The sequence below is a fragment of the Mustela nigripes genome, chromosome 4 (assembly GCF_022355385.1).
Source record: "Mustela nigripes isolate SB6536 chromosome 4, MUSNIG.SB6536, whole genome shotgun sequence".
Lineage (NCBI taxonomy): Eukaryota > Metazoa > Chordata > Mammalia > Carnivora > Mustelidae > Mustela > Mustela nigripes.
In genome coordinates, this window is record NC_081560.1 from 77,741,043 (window position 1) to 77,754,113 (window position 13,071).

Below are 13,071 nucleotides of genomic sequence, written 5' to 3' on the forward strand. Positions count from 1 at the left end.
TTTAACGAATGTGGAAAACAAAGAGCTAAGTTCATGAAAGATCTTTATACCCATTTTAAAAGTAAAGGCTAGTGTTAGGAATGGAAAATAATACACTGAGTGAAACAGGTTGGATAGCTGCATAAAAACCCCCAAATATTTAATTTTTTGTATTAAGTGTATTAAGATCCACTAAAAAGGATAAATTGAATTATAGACGTATGTTATTGCTATACTTTGAATATACCATTGAGTATACTATACCCTTCAATTCTGCATAGCCCACAAAGTTATTTAAATTCCCTTTTCCCCCTTTGATACTAGTATATTTTCTGAGAAAAAATAAAAAAAAACCCCACACCAAAAGAACCCTAATTATTTTCATCTTTTTAATACAAGTGATAATCTTAAAGTTAGGTATTATATGTACTCACCAATCCTTATTCTACTTTGATTTTAAGGTTTATATGAAATTATTATTTTATTGGGTATTTATTTCTTTCCCTTTCCTGATAAATTATGTGATCTAATTTAAATGAAGAGCACTGGAAACACTTGAGGTACAATGTCTTATCCTTTATAACAAAATTCAAACAATCACTGGCAGCCTCCTCTTACGCCATAAAAATGGAATTTGTTCATTTGCTGTCGTGTTCATTTGTCCTTTTTGGTGATCTCTTCAAATACTTTCTTCATTTGTCTTCATATTCTTGGAGGTTATATATTATTTTCCTAAGTATCTTTATTTTACGGGCCTTAAAATTTGTAGACATATATTTAGGTCATTATTAAATGTCTTTATATTCATAATTTGCATTTGTACTTAAAAAGAATTTTAATGGAAAATGAAGACAGATGGAATATAATGATTTCTAAAGATCTAATACTCATTGAGCACTTACTATGTATTGGGCATAATAGAGTGCTTTACAGCATGTTTTTTTAATATTTACAACATACGAGTTAAATACTCATATTCTTTGCTATTTCAGGTGTGGTAAGTGAGACACAGTGAGGTTAAGTAACTTTATTGAGAAACAGAAGGCAAATGGCAGAGCTGAGCTTTGTGCCTGAGTGCTTAATTACCTCTTCTCTACTTCTGACGTGTCCCACCAGAGTTACAGTTATAACTAGGGCCATTTAGAAATGTAAATAAAAGAAATTTAACAATGCAACCCTCTAAGTGTAGAAAAATGGAAATTATAATGTCAGTTTATTTATAAAAGTTGTAACTTTATTTTTTAAATTATTGTTAGTGTTTTAGTAGTAGAACTAAACTAAATATGAGAATATTGACTCTGTCAGGGTTTGGGGGCATCTTGATTTCCGATAGGAGCTGGTAAAGAATCTGTGACAGATTTCACAGACTTTTATTATGGATAACCATATCTTCTAGGTGCCTAGCCCTTTTCTGGGCTAGCATCCCCCCTACAGTGAGCATGTGCAAATTTATTTTGCAATAGACATCTAAGAAAGGCACAATTAGAAATGCAAATAAAATGGGTGCCTGGGTGGCTCAGTTGGTTAAGCGCCTGCCTTCAGCTCAGGTCATGATCCTGGAGTCCCAGGATCGAGTCCAACATCAGGATCCCTGCGCAGCAGTGTGTCTGCTTTTGCCCCTGACCCTCTCTCCTCTCATGCTCTCTCTCTCTCTCTCATTCTGTCAAATAAATAAATAAAATCTTTTTTAAAAATGCAAATAAATGAAAAAGAAATAGCTCCTTTATAAACAAAAATTAGTTGTGTTTAGCTTGTAAAAAATAGTTCCCAATGCTACTGAAATAGAAAGATGAAAGAGTTCTTTGTCTTCATCTTACTCAAATAAGTTTAAGGGGAAAGAAAAGGGAAATTTTTAGGGTTAATCTCTGTTAGTTTTCCATTCAGAACTATAAAACAGATAATTATGCCTTATAAATTCTTTCAGTTAATGCCTAGATTTTCTTACCAGGAAAAAAAGAAAGAGAGAAAATAAAATGTTTCGCCCTTTCTTGTTCTGTACTTACATTTACTATCCCAGAACTGTTACTGTTATTACCCAGTAAATACTAATTTTACTACTCTAGATTAGATAGACTAGTCCCTGACCTACACATCAGAAAGAGATGAAAAAGAAAAAAAAAAGATCTAAGCTCATTAAAACTTAATAGAATTTAAAATCCAGTTTCTAGATGTCCTGCCTTTCAAGTGTTCACTTGCCATGTGTGCTTGTAGCGCCTTATTGGACAAGATCCAGAGCATTGCCCTATAGCAAATGTTCTATTGGACATTGCCAAAGAGAGACTGGGAGCATCCCAGCAGTCACAGTCACTGGGTTGAAAGCCCTTCTTCATCTTCAGAAACATTCTCTAGACAATGTGGACCCCAGGATAGGCTCTCCTCCCCCCACTACCTGCCCCACCTCGCTTGCATTCCTGGAGGGGCTCTGTGTGTGTAGTCAATTGACCCTGCATCTGATCCTGGCTGAGAAGCCTTGGCCACTGAAGTACTGTCTCTTTGCCACAGTTTCCTCATCTGCCAAGTTCAAAATTGTTGAGTGAAAATAAAAATATGTGGATTATAACAATTGCATATGAAACATTTTAAATCAAGATTAAATCCATTAACATCTGTCACCATCACTGAAAATATAAGCAATAATCCTTAAAAAACTATTACTGCCAAAAGTGCTGGAAAATGTTTTATTTGTTGAAAGGCTGCCTTGTTGTTTGCATAGTCATCAGTTGTGTTGAATTCAGTGTGCTAAAAACAAGTAAAATAACATTGATCACGTTAAAATTATTTTATTTACTTTTGTTTGTTTCAAGTTTTTGTTTAAATTCTAGTTAGTTAACATACAGAGTAATATTAGTTTCAGGAGCAGAATTTAGTGATCTATCGCTTACGTACAACACCCAGTGCTCATCACAAGTGCCCTCCTTAATGCCCATCACCCATTTAACCCAGCTGAGTCATAAAATTTCAAATACCATGAAATTAAAATTTACTTTGAAGACTGGGTTACTGAAGTCTGTCTGTGACATTACGTTTCCTTTCTCACACTGCCTATTTTTATTCCCAGGTAGTGCTGTTTATGAAGTGAATTATTTAAAGTCTCCTCCCTATGCAGATGGAATGAATGCCTCATGGTGCTAGAAAAGTTTATTTCCCTAGGTGTTTCATTAAATAGTGATGAAACAAGTAGTGTTAATGTGTTTAGTACATCTTTTTTCCTTAAAAAAAAAAAAAAAAGAAAGAAAGAAAAAGGCCATAAAGGAGTCATTTAACTTACTTTAAGTGTTTTGATCTTGAAAGTACATGCATTCCTGGAGAATTTATGTGAATATGAAGTTCAAGGTCAAATTTTTCTTGCCATAAGCCTTTTTTGCTTAAAAAAATTGCTGTTAAATATTGGAATTACTGGTAGGTTTGATTGGATTTCTTGGTCTGTTTATTTAAAAGTTGAGGAGCTTCACAAACAATCCTTATATTTATTCTATATTCTATGTCTTAAAACATGACTTAATTCATTTGTAAATATTTATTAGTTTCCAATAGTTACAAGCTTGAGATTCTAAGTTAACTATAATGCAAACCCATGTTTTAATTTGGACTCACTGTGGGAAATTACTTAAATACTATTTTGTATACATAAATGATTTGTATAACATTTATATAATTTTTATAGCTTGGTAACTAATAATTCCCGGTATACTGTTTTTGAGGATATGGTGAATTTCCTGTTTCACAGTCTTATTAGAAAGTATGCATTAAGTAGTAAAAAATTTCTGTACATTTCCTTTTTTAACATAATTAATTAGTTCAATAAATATTTTATTTGAAAAATGCAGCATACATGTGAAAATTGTAAAGCTCAGGACCACCATGCATGTCAGGAAACAAAAAATTCTTAACTCTACACACTTGTCCATCATTCTTATGCTGGTGCCATCCTCTTTTCTTTGTGTGTCTTTGCATTGCTTCAACAGTAGTATAAGCCTTACAGAAGCAAACGCCATGATAATATCTTTTAATATAATAGAACACCTGTATTACTTTGAAAGAAAAGTTTCCTAGTGCGTGGTTATTTTAGATGACACAGAGACCATCCGAATACGAGATTAGTTTGTATATAGAATATTTTGTACATTTTATCATTAAAGAATGAGTTTAAGATTTAAATCTATTTGCTGATCACATTAGCAGGAGTATTAGATAAATATTGTAAAGTCTGGGAAAGTCTTTATTGGACATACAGCTCAATGTCTACATTAATATCTAGATGTATACTTCAGAAAAGGAAGTTAAACTTTTTGGATCTTCGCCAAAATATCACTCAGTTTTGATAATAATGACATTCCTTAAACATAAAAGCACAAAAATAAATTAGAAGATCCTCTGGATTATAAACACATGGCTAATTCTTATTTTATTATTTCTAGAGAATACAACTATTTTGCCATCTTAATTGCATTAATACCTGCCCTGCTTAATTTAACATTCTATTTATTAAAAAGAAAAACTTTTTTTAAACCGTGAGAGTCAAGTATCAGAATATTTGAGGTAGAGGTTGTTAAATTTTAAAAAATAATCAATTAAAGTATATTATACATTAATATTTTTAAATATTTTTTTTATTTATTTGAGAGAGAGTGAGAGAGAGAGACCATGGACCGGGGGAGTGGCAGAGGGAGAGGGAGAAGCAAACTCCATGCTGAGCAGGGAGTCTGATGCAGGGCTACATACCAGGACCCTGGGATCAAGACCTGAGCTGAAAGCAGACACTTAACTGACTGAGCCAACCAGGTGCCCCATTTTATACATTTATATTTTGAATATAAAGGGCAGACATTGAAATTTGCCAAGTATTCTATAATTTCTATAATTATTTCCATAGAATACCTATAAATATTCTATAATTCTCAGAATGCATATCAGAATTCTAAAAGGTGTTCTTTTTAAGATCTTCTCATGATCTTGGTCATGAGAAGTTGCATCGAACAAACCATTCTCTAGTGTGAGATTTTGAAAAGGAAAATCTTAAGTCTTTGAATTGTGGAGTAATCAGATTAAAGGAGAGACCAAGTAAGATTATGCTCTTGGTGTTTTTTCTGACCCTATGAGATGATAACTGTATTTCCTTGAGTAGCAAAATGATAGGAAATTTAGGATAAGGAAGATGACTAGCATAAAGTCACTTACAGTAGTGGTTTTTTTCTTTTTCTTTTTTTTTTTTTTTTGTATTATTTGAGCAATTTGGGCCTTAGGGACACTTTATTTCTTTAGGACCCCTTTACAAGCATTGTTTTGTTATTACTGTTATGTTCAGGAAAAAAGTGCCATCCACAGTAGTAATCTTAACAGGTTACACTTGTATGCGCTGAAGTTTTACTATTATCTTCTGTTGAACTGGATTCATTAGGGCTGAGATCCTATATAATTTGATGTGGCTGTAAGTACAAGCTTATAAGACATGTAAACCCAAGTAACATGTAACAAAAGGGCTTTGTTGAGCAGGTATTTATACGAAATATTTTCAGTATATTTTAGAAATGTAGACATTGTGATTAAACCCCAGCAAATAAAAATGTAACTACTGTAGTGTATCTTTACTTACAAAGAATTCAGCTCAACTTTATAGCTGATTACTGATGCTATTCATGTTTAGTTTGGTATATGGTGAAATATCCATAAGGATTAAGGAAGTAATTAACATTTAATTAAATGTTCTTCATGATGTCTAAAAACATCAGATGGTCTCTCAGACTCCATGGGAATATACTAATCGTTGAGGAATTCCTGACTTCTTAAAACAATGAAGCCCATTAATAGTTAAAATTTTTCAATGAAAACTTTCTGCCCCATAAATTCTAGTCAGTGGTGAGAGTACTATACACTTGCACAGTGATTTCATACCCCTGATTGTGCTAAGTAGTAAGATATTAGATATATTAGAAAACATGCAAAAAGAAATTTAGAAAGGATGAGATAAAATACATGTACATGAAAGTTTTAGCATTCCAAGCGCCTATCCTAGTGGATCTTCATACATACCACTTGCATTCTTCTTTGTTATCATTGTACTTGATCCATGGAATAGAAGATAGCCCTCCGCAAACAAAAAACTTCTCTTTGTTTGCCTATATTGTCTCTTTGACTCTCAAGTCTCTTCTATAATTTCTGTCTGGTTTCTTGTCCCCATCCTTACCATGAAGTCGTATTACTAATATTTTATCAGTTTTGTGTATCCTACAGAAAAATCATCTAATCAAATAGTGATTCAAAAGTATGAGCTACAATTAAGCCAAAGTAAGCCTATACACTTAATACTACTAATTTGTGTGTAGTCATGATTCCTCATGTCTCTTGAATGAGTAAAAAAGTTTCAAGTGACCTTATGTGTACCACGAAGGTATGAGGAACCAATAACCCTTTATAAATTAAAAAATCAAGGATTCTTTGCCTCTTTCCCCAAAATACACATGCGCACGCGCGCACGCGCACACACACACACACACCCCTGAGAAAAAATCCTGAACCTATGTGTTCAGATTTTTAGTCTCAAGACTTACCTATTTAAATTTTTGTCCTATGCATAGAATATATTTTTCCCCATAATTATACATTATCTTAATGACACTTGGAATAGACGGATATAAGTAAATAAGGCAACTCAATGAAATTCACATATAAAATTTTATATCCCTTGCTCCTCAAATAATATTTTTGATGACTTAATATCCATCCAGTAAGCCCTGGACTCTTTGTATTCCTTTGGGAAATGGCACAAGGCCTTCTTGAATGTTAGATTATGCATTTGGATCTCTGATTTAGTGGAACAGTGTGTAAAAATCTCTCATAATCAGAACACTCTCCATTGGCTCCACATCTGAAGATCCCCAAGAGTGCTGTTTGTTCCAGTGAACATCTGGAATAGATTACATTCAGTTAATTGGCTCCAGGTCGAGCTTGTTACAGACAGTAGCATGCAGTATAACCTATGCAATTCACTAAATCCACCCACTTTAGGTTAAATCACACCTACTTCTCTCTGTAATTCCTCCCAGATGCAGGACACACACGTGTGCATACATAACACACACACACACACACATCCACATCCACTGGAAGGAAGATAGCAAAACATCAATAGATTCGTGGAGAGGTTGTTGGCTCTCCATTTAACCCATAAATTACCTCAATTAAAAGATTAACTATTGAATTCAGAGGATTGTTGGGAAGAAAAACAATGAATCAGGAACAGCAGATTATGGAGAATGACTGTTTTATAGTAGAAAAATATTTAAAGTTTAAAAAAAACAAGTTCCGGCAGTTTCAGGATTTTTGTTTTATTTTGTCTTTCACCCTTAGCATATGTAAGAACACGTGCATGCACTTACCGGAATGTCATGTAGCCAGGAAAACGGCACTTTGATTTTTAACTTATTTAACAGTATTAATGAGTTGGGTTACAAGGAACAGTATGACTACTGTTCATTGAAAACCAAAACATCAATCTTCTTAAGTTATAGTGTTGGAGGCACAGGGCACGTCTTAGCGATTAATGATCAGTTGGAGGAGTAGATATCTCAATACAGAGCCAAGGGCCATTAACCCCAACTGGTCATTAATTCCCAAGAAAGGTCCTGTACTGAGGTCATTATTGCTAATAAAATGCACACATGGAAAGTTCCCTCTCTTTTGCCTGTGTACCTAAACATACATTCGCATTACATGCCTTGTTGCACATCATGAAGAAAAAGGTAGTATTTCACATGTCCAGAATCTCAGAAAAACTAAACCTAATGAGAAGTTTAATATACTTAAATTCTATATTCCATTTACCTTTCCTTTTTTTTGGTTGGGGGAGGGTATAGGAAGTAGGAGGAAGGGTAAGTGAAGGAATACATGTGTGTATGCCAAAGCTCTGGATCTTCTGCAATTAGTACCCATATTCTGGCTAACGTGTAGATAAAGGGAAAAATGAAAGGAACAGCCAAATGGGATTAGAGTCGCTGGTGAATATGCGTAGAATCTGCACATATGATCTAATATCAGAGGCAGTGTGGAGTAATGGCATTATTTGAGTCATAATATATTAGGTATCAAAACAGGCATCAGACACATTTAGCAGTTAGGTCAAGTTCATCTTTGGTGTCCTCTCTCTTCCACCTTTCTGGATTATGCTATTCTATCCCTTCTCATCATAGCAGTCTAACCAAGTCTATAATGCTCTGGCTTTTCAAGAACCGTTAATGAGTTATCACTGTCCTCTGAAACTATCTCTTTTTGCTTTCCATTCTCCTTTCACTGGCCTCTGTGCAACTATCCTTGTCTTGCTTAAATCTGTATGATACTCCTTTGAGCTATCTATCTTCCATAGCATCCCATAATTATCTTGATTTTAGAAATCATTTCATGGTGCTTTACTTATTTATATGTAATCAACTACTTTCAGAGAAGAGTCTTATTTTTTTTTTCTCATCTTAATAAATGGTTGGGGACCAGCTGTGATCTTAATGACTGTTACATATATATTCTTGTAGGTATGTTCTTATTTGCATAAAAGTAGTAAGTTTTTAAGGAGGATCTGTAAGTCAAAAATAGAATGTATCTATTTTTTACTGGTATAAATGACAAATTGAAAGATTGCAAGATTCATTTCTGAAGAGATTGAGTAACTTAAAATGTACATAATTTAAATCTAATCTTGATAAATTTTCCTGTGGAGCAGCTAAAATGACTGTTTTGTGGCAGTAACAGACATTTTCTTCTACTACCTTTAAAATAACGCAATTATTTATTTATTTATTTATTTTGCAATTATTTTTTTTTAAGAACTTATTTTAAATATATAAAGAAGGACTTTGTTAGTGTTTTATTTTATACATAAGTGAAATTTTAAAAATTAAAATTTTCATGGACTGCTACTGATGGCATAGATCTTTGTGGTTAGAAGGACATTTCTGTTTTCTCTCAAATTATATTTAATTAATACTGCTCAAGGAATGTCAAGTAAATGTGAATATAATATCTCATATGTGGCATATTTAGTATAATACTACTTTTTAAAAATATTTATAATTTATTTTAGAGAGGGAGAATATGTATGAGTGGAGGTTGTTGGGGAGAGGGTTGGGAGGGGCAAAGGGAAAGGCAGAGGAAGAGGATCTTCAAGCAGACTCCCTGCTGAGTATGGAGCCCAATTTGGGGTTGGATCCCAGAACCCTGAGATCACAACCAGAGCTAAAATCAAGTAGGATGCTTAACTGAGTGGCCACCCAGGTGCCACAGTTAAATTAGTGTCTAAATTACCTTGATGATTCACATATGCAGTAATTTTCTAAATCAAAGAATTAAATATGCACAGATTACACACAAGACAGAATAGTTAGGTACTTCCTGTTGGTATCTTTGAAGATAATTAAATTATTATAATATAAATATATATTTAAAAATATGTATAAAATATAATTTATTTAGCATTCATATTTAACATTTCATGAAACATAAAATTTGTTGTCTGTCCTTAAAATGCTTGTCATGTATAAAAATAAATCAGTACATCCCTAAATTTTATTTTAATTCATTTTCCCAGATTGATCCTGACTTCTGAGATTCAAAGTAACTAGATCCCTGATATGCATAGGCATTTACTAAAGAGTTGATCTTTCATAAGAAAGTTCACTCATATTACACCTTTGCTTAAAACTAAACCATATAAACAGAGAATACTTTAATAATAAATAATAAGAAAATTACTTAAGGTAATTTTTTAAAGATGTTTTTATTATAGCTACAGCTATTACCAAGAAAGCACAGAAATTATTTGGACAGAAGTTAAAGCAGGTACTATATCTGAAATCTTTCTGGGAAGTAAGAATAGCAAGATTCTTTCTGTGGGGGTATATACAATGGAATACTATGCAGCCATCAAAAACCCCCAGAGTCTTGCCATTTGCAATGACATGGATGTAACTAGAGGATATTATGCTGAGCAAAAGAAGTCAATCAGAGAAAGATAATTATCATATGATCTCTCTGATATGAAGAATTTGAGAGGCAGGGCAGGGGGTCATGGAGGTAGGGAGGGAAAAAAATGAAATAAGGTGGGACTGGAGAGAGAGATAAACCCTAAGAGACTCTTAATCTCAGGAAACAAACTGAGGGTTGCTGAGGGGTGGGAGGGAAAGATAAGTGGCTGGGTTATGGACACTGGGGATGGTATGTACTATGGTGAGTGCTGTGAAATGTGTAAGACTGATGATTCACAGACCTGTACCCCTGAAGCAAATAATACATTATATGTTTAAAAAAAAAAAAACAAAAAGGCAGTGGTAACTTTGTGGAGAAAGAAGAGAAGTTGAAGACTGCAAAAGTTGAAGATCACATGTTCTACCATACTGAAAAGCACCCAAAGACCTAGGGGTTTAAGAGGCCAACTCTAACTCAAGTCCTGACCACATATTTATATCTACTTCTTATATGCCATGTGACCTTAGGAGAACCATTTAACTCTGTACCTCAGTTTCCTCATCTGTAAAATGAGGTAAATATCCATCCTTCATGGCTGTAGTAGCATTATTAAAAGATAGACTGAGACATTTTAAAACTTTAAGTTTTTTTATGCAAAAATTGATTCCAGTCATGTAGGGCCAAACTGGAAGTGGTTAGCAAAGCTTTGCCTTCAGGAGTCAGGGACAGACTTGTGTGAGGAAAGTGCAGAAGCAAAGAAAGAATCAGCTGTAGCCTAAGGTCTATTGGTTGTTTGCGATTGGTTATCCCTAAAGCTTTGATTTTATGATTTTGATGCATTTATTGACTTAGATTTCCATTTGCTTAAGGAGGCCAAACCTCATCAAAGCCACCTGAGTCTAATGGCCTCCTTTGTTTAGTTAATTTAACAGCATTAAGTCATTTCATTTATGGAAAGCACTTTAAAACAAAAAGTATCTGGTACATATAAATATTCGATGACTATTATTTGTAATTATAGTTATCAGTCTTAGTTTGAAATATGTGTTTTAGTTTATTCCATGTCTTAACAAAGACAACTGGGGTGCATGGGTGGCTCAGTCAGTTAGAAGCAGTCTGACTTTGGCTCAGGTCGTGATCAAAAACAGAAAAAGACAACCAAGGCAGCTTATTTGTGGCAGCCTAGTTAATAACAATTTCCTCTCTTTTATCAACCCTTTTATATTAGTTTGTTTTTCTATTCAGTATTGTCCTGTGTGGAGTAGTATATACGGTGTGGGTAAGATTGCATCATCCCAGTCCTAAAATCTGTGGTGGTGACCCGACCTAATCATTCCTATTTTTTCAAATTTTAAGTGAATTTTTATTTTTTTTTTTAAAGATTTTATTTCTTTATTTGAGAGACAGCACAATCAGCGGGGAGCAGCACAGGGAGAGGGAGAAGCTAGCTTTCAATGGAACAGGGAGTCTGACACGGGACTCAATCCAAGGACGCTGGGATTGTGACCTGTGCCGAAGACAGATGCTTAATGGACTGGGTCACCCAGGTGCCCCTTAAGTAGACTTTTAAAACATCTTTATATCAGAAACAAGAAATGAACTCCCTGAAAATAACAGCTTTTATTTGTTTTTGCTTAGACATCTTTTTTCCTTGGGAATGATTTGGGGAAAGAATGGGTTTCTACTAGTATTCCTATCTGAGTAAAGACCTCATCAAGTTAGAAAGAGTTGGATCCTTCTGCATTTATGTTAGAACAAACAGACAAACTTTAATGGAGGAAGAAATGTTAATCATCCTAAATAGTTGAAATTTAGTTATGTCTTGATCTCTGCATCTGAATAAAGGCAGACCTAAGTTTTATTATTTATTTCTGATTTATTTCCCTTATAACAATTTGCAAGATCTAAACAAAAATTATTTTTTAAAAACTATACACATTCAGAAAATTATACCTTAATAAGTCTAGGAAAATCTATAAACTGCTGTATTAATAGCCACTTTCTTATTTTTTAGATTAAATTAACACCATTTGAAAGAGGTCATTGTTTTCATCATGACTGCTAATAAAAATGAGAGACCGAAGTTCAGAAGCCACGATTTTCACCTTTTCCATGCCTTGATGATACTAAGCATGACCATGCTGTTTCTTCCAGTCATTGGAACTTCTAAGCAAAATATTCCACGACTCAAGCTGACTTACAAAGGTAAGTGTATAAATGTTCTTCAGATTGTCTTTTTGGTTACTGTATTTCTTTTATTTAGAAATGCATACTGACTTCAGTGAAATGTTTATAATATTGACATCAGTTAATAAAATTATTATTATAAAACACAAAGCCCAATTATTTTTTTATTTTTATGAGGAAAATTATGCCAAAGGTGTTTGTGTACACTTTTCAGCTAATTATTTACAATAATCAACTACTGATTAGCATAATTAGGAGATTTTGGTCTGTAGGTTATAATCAGTTTTGTATTAAAACAAGTCAATCCCTAAAAATAAAAAACATTAATTTCATATGGCTCATGCTAATTAGTTTATCTCTAGTTTGAGACAATTTATATTTAAACACAGTAAGATATCTTTAAAAAGTTTATCACAGTAAGGTACCTTCAAGATCTCAAACATATGTGTATTTACTATTTTAAAAAGATCCTGTGAAAGGCTTGAAATATAGAGATGAAAAACTATTTAAGAAATGAAATATGCTAAGGTAATTTTTTAAATATTTAAATTAATATAAAAGCAAAGTTTATATGAGTTATATTTAGTCATCTTATATATGCATATGTTTGTGTGTATACATAGACAAATATTCACAGAGAAAGGGAGGGCATGTCAAATTTTATGCTTGAAGATATTTCTTTTCTTGGGTTCTTTCATACTTCCAGTAATGAGAGGAATGTAGGGGACTTATAGTCCTTTATTCTGAACTTGGGAGGAAAAAATTATGCCTGTGGTTTTAATATTCACTAATCTTTAAGACAATTTACTTTCTGAAACCAGATGAAATATCAGTAATAAAACCTAACTTGATGTTGAATGGAAATGGAAATGGAATTAACATTATACCCAATATACATTTCATATGTTGATATTTATTTGGAATTTATATCTCATGAATTAAAGAGTTAAGGTA

The 13,071-nt window shown here is 33.2% G+C and overlaps 1 protein-coding gene across 2 annotated transcripts in view; it reads left to right on the plus strand.

Annotated features, from left to right (window-relative positions):
- Positions 1 to 13,071, plus strand: part of SEMA3D (semaphorin 3D) — a 203,459-nt gene that overhangs the window by 64,366 nt on the left and 126,022 nt on the right. For both annotated transcript variants that reach the window (XM_059396942.1, XM_059396943.1), the window contains exon 2: positions 11,945 to 12,135. In XM_059396942.1, coding sequence (XP_059252925.1) covers positions 11,985 to 12,135 — 151 coding nt within the window. In that variant the 5' untranslated portion in view covers positions 11,945 to 11,984. The remainder of the gene's footprint in view (positions 1 to 11,944; positions 12,136 to 13,071) is intronic.